The sequence below is a fragment of the Varanus komodoensis genome, unplaced genomic scaffold, assembly GCF_004798865.1.
Source record: "Varanus komodoensis strain SLA01 unplaced genomic scaffold, ASM479886v1 scaffold117, whole genome shotgun sequence".
Lineage (NCBI taxonomy): Eukaryota > Metazoa > Chordata > Lepidosauria > Squamata > Varanidae > Varanus > Varanus komodoensis.
Window position 1 is genome coordinate 758,244 of NW_025335336.1, and position 9,753 is coordinate 767,996.

Here is a 9,753-nt window from a genome sequence, read left to right on the forward strand (position 1 = left end):
AGAACAGCAACGTCCAGAAGACTGCCTCCGAGAAACGGAAGGAAAACTCAGGCTGATAGGAGGAATGCCGGAAGATCCGCGGCGGGACGTGCTGGGCGTGCCTGCATGTCATGGCAGGCCATAGTGTTCTTTCATGCCTTTTGGTTTGCCCCGTTGCCCAAACCCCTCGGGGGTATTTCCGTGCGGTGTGCTTGGTACTGAGGAGCAAGGCTCTTTCCCAGTGCCGCCACGGCTTGCTGTTCTCTCCAGCGGGGAAACAACTCATCGTCTTACTGAGATCAGAACCGCCGTCGCGGAGTGGCCAAGCAGAGAGACACGGGCGGCTGTGTTTGGCACGGTCCCAGAGCCCTCCTGCTCCCCACCCCCTGCCCTCGGCGCCTTCCCTGGGGCAGGAGTGGGTGGGTGGCCCTGGGAGGAGGGCACCGTGGCTCGGTCGACCCCCTGGCCACTGCTCCTGCGCAAGTGGGAGCAGCCGAGAACCCGCTCTCCCGCTTTGTCCTGAGCACGGAGTGGGCACCCTGGAGCAGGCGCCTCCCCTCCTCTGCAGGGCTCCGGAGCACCAGCCGAGGGGCCTCGGCAGCCGTGGCGAGCCGAGCTTGGCTCCGGGTCACAGCTGCCCAGCGAGGAGCCGCCCTGCTCCTCTGGTGCCCCCTGGGATGCTGCCCGGAAGACTGAGAGGGCAGATAACAGCAGGCGTGTCGTGAGTGGGGCCGGCTGGCACCGGGGTCAGACTAGATGGCCCGGCAGGCCCCTTTGGACTTGCTCAGTTTCTATGCTCTGTTTCTAAAATGGCTGTGAAGTGAGGGCCATTGTGAACGTCCTTGGAAGGAATCCCCCCCCCGCCCTGGAGTGGACGGTGCCAACAAAACTGCACCTTGCTGTACATAAGACGGAATTGGTCCGAGTCCCACCCAGGACAGGTTGTTTTGGGGGGCGCGGAGGCACGGGGCCGCCCTAGCTCAGCAATGGTTGATGGGCACTAACTGCTGGGGCCCAGCAGGAGCCCCCCCCCTCATCCCCAGGGGCCACTCCACTCGGCCCCAGGGCAGCGCCGCAGGCTCAGCACACCGAGAGATGCCTGCAGGGTGCAAACTGGAACAGGTCGGAGGAAATCCGGGAAGTGCGGCAGTGGCAGGAAGGAGCGAGGGGGGCGGTTTGGGGGAGAGTCACGTTTCAGGCCAGTGAGCCCGGCGTGGCACCACCCAGCAGAAGCCCTGGCGTGGCCCGAGCTGGCCTCTGCCCGCGACTCCTCCGGGCGGTTCCCGGGCGTGCAGGAGAAGCCTTGCCTCAGCCGCCTCCGGCCAGTGCAGATCCAGAAGGAGACGGGCCACAAAGCAGCACTGAGAGAAGCTGCTGCCTTTATTGCGGGGCGGGGGGGGAGTGCAGGGGGCAGGGCTGGCGCGTTCGGGAGCAAGCCGGCCTCCTCCGTGGCCCTCTGCCCTGGGTCCGGTCGGCGATCGGGTGCACAAGCCGCTCCAGCTGGGTGCTTCCTGCCGCTGCATCAGGGCTGCGGCTCGTCTGCGGGAGGGAGAGAGTGCCGCCACACAGGGGAAGGGGCCGGGGGCCCCTGCGAGTCCCCCAATGAGCTTCGGGAAGCAGCTGGATCTGCAGCTGCAGGGCACCGGTGCCGGGGCAGGGGGCCGGGCCATCATGGCCCTGGCAGCTGTGTGGCAGGACAAATAAGAGAGTGCCTCTAGGCTTGTGCAGAGAATCTGGATCTGCAGCGATCTCTTGGCACAGGACCAGGACTCAACAAGCTCAGCGTCCTGAAAGGCTGCCTGTGAAATCTGGCTTAAACTTTGGGGGCTGAGTCCCCAGCATGGGATCGGAACTTGCTGGATGTCATTGGAATGGCTGGCGGGCAAATGCCGGAAGACACAGCTTCATTTTTAGCAGCCGCCTGCTGGGCCCCTTGCAGAAAATGGCTTCGTCTCGGCGCCTCTTCGGAGGGAGCAGAAGGCAGGCAGCTGGGCTGCGGCGTCCCCTCCGCCCCCGAGGCTCTCCTTCCTGAGGCGCACGGAGTCGTGTCGCCGCCTGCCGGCCCGCTGGCTTCTTGGGCCACTGGGAGCTGCTGGCCACACTGACCGCCCCAAAGAGGAGCGCTCCTGTGGGCACCCTCAGGCGCCTCCCCAGCGATGGATGGAGAGGACCCCCACCCCATGCGGATTCAGGAGCAGGAGGCCCCCCTCCGGACGGCACAGCCCTGCACCCCTCGCCCCCCGGCCCTTCGCCAGAACCAGGTGCACGCGCCCCGCTCACCTGGGAAGGGGCGCAGGCAGACCATGGAGCACATCATGGAGCAGCACTTGAGGGCCCCCAGGCAGTCCTGGTCGTGTTTGCAGAGCTTCTCGCAAGGCTCCCTCACGTACGCCGGGAACACGGGGCACGACCCGGGCTTCTCTGTGCGCAAGCAGAGGGCTGGCAGGCAGGGCTTCTTCTTAGTCAGCCGGGTCTGGCAGGAAGGCGACCGCCGGGCGTGCCGGGGAGGCTGGTCGTACGCCCCCCTAGAAGCCTCTGGGTGCCGCATTCGCCCCCCTCTGTGGCAGCCCGGGGGAGGCCCGGGCTGGCCACGACTCACCCCGTGCCCCGATCCAAGCCTCTCCCAGCCCAGCCCCAGAGCAACAGGCCACGGCTGCGCACGCGTGGCAGTCTGCCCTCTGCAGGGACCGGGCCGGCCTCCGTTTTCCTCCGCACGGCCGAGGCAGCGGGCGGGGCAAGGGGGCTTCTTCGTGGGACCCCTCCTCAGTCCAGCAACTGCTGCTGTGCAGGCCCTGAATGCCCCCCCAAGTCTTGTCCGAGGCTGCACCGGGGAGGGGTCCCACCCGTGAGGGGAGCCTGCGTGGGTCGGGGTCCCCGGCCGGGGCGGGCTGTGGGGCCGGGCTGCTCCCCCGAAGCCCAGCAGCGCAGCGCAAGGGGAGGCCCGGCCCCCCTCCGGCAAAGGCCGGGAAAAGCCTTCTCTGCCGCCTCGGGGTGGGCGCTTCGAGCGAGAGGCACCGTGGCCGTCCTGGGGTCCGGACGGTTTCTGGGGCCCAGCCTGGCCGTCTCCGCAGAAGGGAAGGGGCCGCGGCTCGGGCGGGCCAGGCCAGCTGCGTCCCCGGGCCTATTCCGCTGCCCCACGGCACAGCCGAGCTTTTCCTGCAGGTGTTTTGGCAGGGAGGCCTGTCAGGGGAGGGGAGGGGGCAGATCTGTGCCCCCCAGGCACACCTCAGCCCTTCAGGGTGCCGAAGGGGCGGCAGCAGCAGGGCGGCCTGGCCGGCTGGACGGACGGACGGACACTGAGCACGGAGCTGAGCACAAGCCTGAGCGCTCGCTCCGCCTCCCCCCAGCAGGGACCGGACCGGACCGACCCGTCGGACTGGACTCGGCAGGCGGGCAGGCAGGGCCCTCCCTCCCCCCTCGCTCCACAGGGAGCTGCCAGCTCACCTCCTCCAGGCCTTTGGCAGGTGCGCAGGCAGAGCTCCGGGTTGACAAAATTGTTCTTATTCCCCCCGCACCCTCCATACTGGAACCGCTCGCATGCCTTGGAGGTCACGTTATAGAAGGTCCGGGTCCGGAAGGCCTTGCACGGTCCAGGATCCCGCGGGAGGCGGCAAACGTCTAGAGAACAGGGAGCTGAGTCAAAGATGGCGGCACCGCTGGAAGGGACCAGCCTCTTCCCTTTCTTTGCCCGGCAGGCTGAGGGTTCCCGCTGTGGCCGAGCTCCGCAGGCAGTCGTGCCCTGGGCCTGGGCGGGGCTGGGCGATCCCCATGCTCTCCGCCACCCCTTAACTTCCCCAGGGTGGGCACAGAGAAGCGCCTGGCCCACTCACTGTGGGAGCTTCTGCTTGTAGGAAAGGCACTGAGCCACGGAGGGGACGGGAGTGCGGGGGGGGAACACAGGGAAGGGGGCACAGAACCAGTCCTGCCGTAGCAGAAATCGGTGCCGAGCGTTGGCGCCGGTTGGGGGAGGGCGCAGGGTGGCCCCCGGCACCGAGGGGCCATGCAGAGCCCAGGGGGCCCTGGTGGGAAGATGGGTGGCCTTTTAGAGGACTGACCCAGCTCGTTGATGGGGCCCGGCAGTGGACAGAGGACAGTGCTGCAGAAAGCCCCCATGTTCTGACGCAGTCTACCCCTGGCTACCAGCGGCTGGCCATGTGCGAAGTGCAGCAGAGGAGCCTTCCAGGGAAACGTGGGGGGCCAAGGCGGTCGCACCAGCAAAGTGCGGAACTGTTCCCAGGGGGGTTGGAAGGAGATGTGCCCCCCGGGAGAAGGAGGGGAGAGCAGGACTCTTACCTGGAAGGCCCTGAGCAGGGGCAGGTGCCCCGAGAGCCAGGAGCCCCAGCAGCAGCAGCAGCAGCAGCAGGTCGCTGGTCCGCATGGCGAGGCAGCCCTGGGGTCTGGTCTCCTGGCAGCCTCTCCTTGGCTGCGGGGCCTGATGCAACCGAGGGATGTCCACAGCAGCCGCTCCAGGAAGCAGGTGCGAGCGATGAGCACAGAGCAGGCTCTCGAGCGAGCGAGATTTTGCAATGGGCGCTGCTCTCCAATGTGCCTGAAGGAAGATGGCGAAAGGCGTGGCCCCAACCAGCCCCCTGAAGGACAGCAGAGGCTGTACTGGACCAGCGCTCCACGAAGGTTGGAAAGGCTGCCGCAGAGGAGGAGGCCCGGCTCGCCTCTCGATCCGCCCAGAGTGCGGGACACGGAACAAGGGGCTCAGGTTCCAGGAGGCCGGGCTCCAGCTGCATGAGGGTCCTGCACGGCAATGTGACCCGTGACCCCCGGAGGTGGCGGCTCTCCCACGCTGGACAGCCAGCCAAGAGGGAGACCTGCAGCAGCAGGGTTGGCCTCACCAGGTGGACGAGGGGAACGGTGCTCTTGCCTGGGTGATCCTGAGCGGAGAGGGGTGTCCGCTGAGCCCAGAGAGCAAGCAGCCCCACAGGGAGGAGCCGGGCCCCGGGCTGCATGATGAGGCCGGCGTGAGTCCGCGGGCCGGCTCCGGGCCTCCCGCTTAGAGCCCAGCCAGCAGGCCCCGCAGGGACTCTCAGGAGCAGCAGGTTCAGGAAGCAAGAGTCGAGCAATGGGGGGGGGGGGAGTGGGCAGGGCTTTAGCAACAAACCACCGCAGAAGAGCCGCACATTCCAGTTCTGCCTGGACCAGAGGACCAGCATCCGGACGGGCACCGGCCCGCTGCTGGCGGCAGGTCTTCCCGGCCCCACCTGGGCTTGCCGCAGGTGCCGCGAGGGAGGGGCCCACGGGCACCGCCTGGGGCGCCTGGCACAGCCGGCTGCCTGGGCTCCAGCACCAGCGCCCGGTCCCTCTTGGAGCCTTGAAGCAGGGTGCGTGCATGCGCACCCAGCCAGCGGTGCGTGTCCACCGTCTGTGGTGGGCGCCTCCACTGGGCATTTGTGCATAGCCTGGGACTGAGCGTGTTCGCACATGCTTTGGTCCGGGGTATATGGGTCTAATCCTGCGTATGTGCGTGCGGTCTAGGGCTTGTGTGTGTGCAGGCCTGCAGTTGCAGTGTGCGCGTGCGTGCAAGTCTCAAAGGCCGCTTTCCGTGTGGCGCCGAGAGCCTCACACCGTGCTTCTTGTTCCAGCCGCGTTGTGGTTGGGTGGTGTCTGCCCGTGTGGCTCGGGCCGCGGGTGCCCAGGGGAAGGGCCGCCGCGTGTGTGCGTGCAGAGGGGGCCGTGCGTGGGGGCTCCCGCTGGCTTCCCGAGGGGGCGGCTTCCTTTTATTCCTGGGCTCCCAGCGATGCTGCCGGGCGACCGACACGAGCGCCCTCTCGGCTCGCAGGGCCCGCGCCGCGCCTCGGGAACCCCTGGGCTGGGAGCGCCGGTGCGGGCACCTGTGCGGGGTCTGACCGCCCGCAGGCAGGAGCTCGTCGTCGAGCCCGCGTCGTGGCCGCGTGGCCTGGAAGCCCCGGCAGAGGCCGGGGCGGGGGCCGGGGCGCTGCTGGTCAGCCGTGCCCGGGACGGTCCCGGCGCATCGCCCCGCAGGCAGCTGGTCCCGTGGCGGGCGCAGCCGCGTCGCCCGAGCAGCGCCTCGCGGTGCGCGCCGCCTCCCCTCGCCCGGGGCAGCAGCGGGTGCGCTGCGGGGAGCGGGGCCGCTCGAGCCGGGCAGAGGAGGGGCCCGGGCCCTCGGGCTCGGCGCAGCCTGCGCTTGGCCCCGCACGGGGAGGGTCCGGCAGGCGCGGCGGTCCGGCAGCGGCTCCGCGGGTCGGGCCAGCCCGCCCATGCGGCGGGGGAAGCCCGTCCTCGGGCAGCGGAGGCGGGCGCGGCGACCGTGCTTGCCCTGGCCCTGGCCCCGGCCCCGACGAGACGGGACCGGATGGGCCCGCTGCTGCCGCCGGCGCTGCCAGCTGCCCTCCCGCGGGGCGCCCGTCCCCCCGAGCAGCCGGCTCTCCGAGGGCGTGCTGTGCTGGCCGCCTCCTTTGGTGCGTGAAGGTCCGGGGGCGGGGGCTCGGCGGAAGGGAGGCGTGGGCGCCATGGACGGGGAAGGGCAAGAGGTGTGGGGCGTGGGGCGATGCCGGGGTGGGGGCGAGCTTGCCGGGGGCTGCCCGGAGGTCTAGTGGTGGCCCTGGGCACTGATGAATGCAGGGAAGGGGGTCCCCCCTTCGGGGGCCACAAGGCTCTTGCCTGCTCTCCCAGGACTTGGCTGTGTGCCCGGGCAGCCATGGGCGCGTGCCAGGCGCTCTGCGTCCAGCTCCCTCTGCCCCTTGCAGGAATCGCTCTGCACAAAGCGGGGAGGAGCCCCGGCGGGGAATTTCCCTCCCGGAAGGGCCTGCTCTAGCGACGCTTCAGCGAGCGCCAGGGACCTGCGGCTTTGTGCTGCCCCCCCTCACGCATTCTTACTCGGAACGCTATTTTGAGGCGGTGGGCTCGACACCCTGCAGCCCGCTGGGCATGGCCCAAAAGCCACTGCACAGAGAAGTCTTCTCAGCTGCTAGCTGTCCACAGGGGCTCTTGTGGGCACTTCCTTCACTTGGCAGGATGCATTTCCTCGTGTTCCCAGTGGGACAACCTCTTGTGTCCCCTGGGCAGGGCCTGACCTGGTGCAGCGGGCCCTCTGGGCACAGGCTGGACTTTTGGTCCTCCGGGAGGGAAGGTGAGACCCTCCGCCCCCACTCAGCACGGCGCAGAGAGGAGAAAGACAGTTGCGGGCCAGAGAGGGCGGCTCCGGGGCCCTGACACGAAGCGCCCGCGGGGCCTCACGTGGGTCCCTGGCCCTTGGCCTCCTGCCCGTGCGCCTGAGAAGTGCCTGGAGTTGATACATGTGCGTCCGAGTGGAAGTGCTGGGATGAAATGAGCAAAGCTCTGCCATGATGGGGCTGCTGGAGGAGCTTCAGCCTGCTGTGATGGGGCCCTGATCCGGAGCAGAGGCCGCCACCCTTGATCCCTCAATGCGCCTGTATCCATACACTGTGCGTCCATCCGGGAAGCCCTTCCTCTCAGCCCTCAATCCATTCGGCTTCATTTGCGCCCCTTGGAGGAGCCCCCTTTGGGCAACCTCCGTGCTGCTCATCTTCCCTGTTTGCCCAGGGAAGCTGCGAGGCCGTGGGACGGTGCGCCCGCCGCATGCCTGTCCTCGCTGCCCCCTGGCAGAGGCGGGGGATTGCCAGGGGATCCTGGCGTGCATCCCTGGCAGGAGAACAGTCAGCCCGGAGGGGGAGGAGTGCCGGGAGCACCAGCCCGGAGCTTATGAGCCCTGTGGGGCTGGCCCGGGGCTGGCTGAGTGTTTAAGCTGGGCAGGAGTGAGCTTTGTCCTCCTGAGGGAGCAGCCTCCTCTGGGTGGGGAGCCGCCTAGGGAAACGGCCTCCAAAGGCTGGGCGAGAATGCGGCTTGGAGTGCTCCGAGCGGCCACCTGGCTTACGTTGGCGAGGCCAGCGTAGGAGAACCTCTGGCTGCGCTCCATTAGAGGAATTGTGTGTGGGGGGGGGTGAAGAAGCCCCCCTGACTTCAAAAGCAGCACCATGCAAGGGGACCGCCAACGCTCCAGGCTGGTGCTGAGCCGAGTTTTCTGCCCCTCCTCCTCCTTCATGGAGGGTCTGCCAAGGCTTGACTTGGTGCAGGGGCCACAAACACATCCGCATCAATCCCACAGAGGACCCCCTCCCGTTGTAGGGCAGGCCGTGCCCCCATCTCCCCGCCACCTGGCCAGGGCCAGGGCCACAGGCTCGTCTTTTGCCGCCCCTGGACCCCCCCTTCACCGCCGCTCCTCCGACCCCCCACCGTGTTTTTGCTCTGGCCCAGGGTGCTTCGAGAAGCGCCCGTCCAGAGAGGGACCCTCCGAGTCCATCTGTGCCCCCCTGTGCCCCCTCTTGTTCCATCTGGTGTGAGGCACCCAAGCCGCTCCGGCTCCCCATTATCCCTCCCTCGCGCCTTCTGGTCTCGTGGGTCCGATGCGGGAACCTTCCCCCACCGCTGCGCGTGGCCCCACTCTCCGCTCCTCCACCCACTCGGCCCCCCCCTCCAGAAGCCTGCATGCCCATCCCTCCCCCCCGCCTGTCTGCGGCCCCCCCCCCCAGGGAGCCCGAAGGCAGGCCTCCTCCCCGCCCGTGCCAGAAATGCGCCATGCGTTCCCAGCGCCCACACGCCGCGGCGGGAGCATTTCCCACGATCCCCACCAAGCTGCACCGCGGTCCTTATTCCAACACGAGCACGTCCTCCCAGCCGCAAGAACGCCCACCGCACCCCAACACACGCACACAAGAGATGCTGGCATCACAAAGTGAATCTGCTGCACCAGCACCAGAAGGGCGATGCTTTGCTTGAAAAGATTTTCCCTATGGCAACGTCAGGCTGTGCTCTGGAAATGCCGCTGGAAGCTTCTGCCCAAAGGCTGGGCCCATGCAATGGTGGCAGCTGCTCGTGGCCCCACTGCGGGACGGAAAAGGCCACCCCCTCAGTCTTCTCTTCGGGGCTACAAATACTCTGGTCCAGTGATGGCCAGCCTTCAACAGACCAATGCCCAAACTGCAACCCAAAACCCACGCATTTTTCGCAGTGCCAACACTGCAAGAAAAATTGGAAACTGAGGTTTTGGTTTAGAATAAATAACTCGCAGCCGGTCAAAGCAAATATATATATATATCCTTGGCAGCGCAGTGATGAGCCATTAGAAAGCTTGGACGAGACACGGCGAATGAGTCAGGGAAGGTGACATCATTGCCTGCCGTCGCCACTCCTTTCGGAGCATGTGCATGGCCCCTTGGTGCGCTGCTCTCTGAGGATCGGCTGCTGGAGCGATGCTGGGCGACTGGGCACTGTAAATCAGCTGCGGCAGAGGGGCCATGGCTTCGCCACCACTGGCCTGACCCAAACCCTAATAAAGAGTGAAATTTAGATTAAAAAGAGGGCAATTTTGACAAAGGCTTCCGTGAGAAGCATTTTCTGCCCAGCTCAACATTTCTGGCCGTTCTAAACGCATTCCTGCCATCAAAATCATGCCAGGACATCTCGTTATTCTAACCCTAACCCTACCCTGGTGCCCACCCCTAACCCTACTATAGGGCTGAAGTTCCACTGGAAATAGTGCATTTTCAAAAAGCCTTCCTTGAGTAGCTTTTCCTGCACAGCTCAGCATTTCTGGCCCTTGTAAACGCATCCCTGCCATCAAAATCATACCAGGACATCTCGTTTTTCTAACCCTAACCCTACCCTGGTGACCACCCCTAACCCCAATATAGGGCTAAAGTTCCACTGGAAATAGGGCAATTTTCAAAAAGCCATCCTTGAGCAGGTTTTTCTGCACAGCTCAGCATTTCTGGCCCTTCTAAA

At 66.5% G+C, this 9,753-nt stretch overlaps 1 protein-coding gene across 1 annotated transcript; it reads right to left on the reverse strand.

The window, feature by feature from the left end:
• Window positions 1-1,393: 1,393 nt before the first annotated feature.
• Window positions 1,394-4,940, reverse strand: LOC123018867 (kunitz/BPTI-like toxin). Its single transcript, XM_044421316.1, has 4 exons — window positions 4,856-4,940; window positions 3,424-3,597; window positions 2,260-2,400; window positions 1,394-1,518 (listed from the first exon to the last, which is right to left on the reverse strand). Exons 1-4 carry the CDS (start codon window positions 4,938-4,940, stop codon window positions 1,502-1,504), a joined length of 417 nt encoding a protein of 138 aa, XP_044277251.1. The 3' UTR covers window positions 1,394-1,501.
• Between the last annotated feature and the right edge of the window lie 4,813 nt (window positions 4,941-9,753).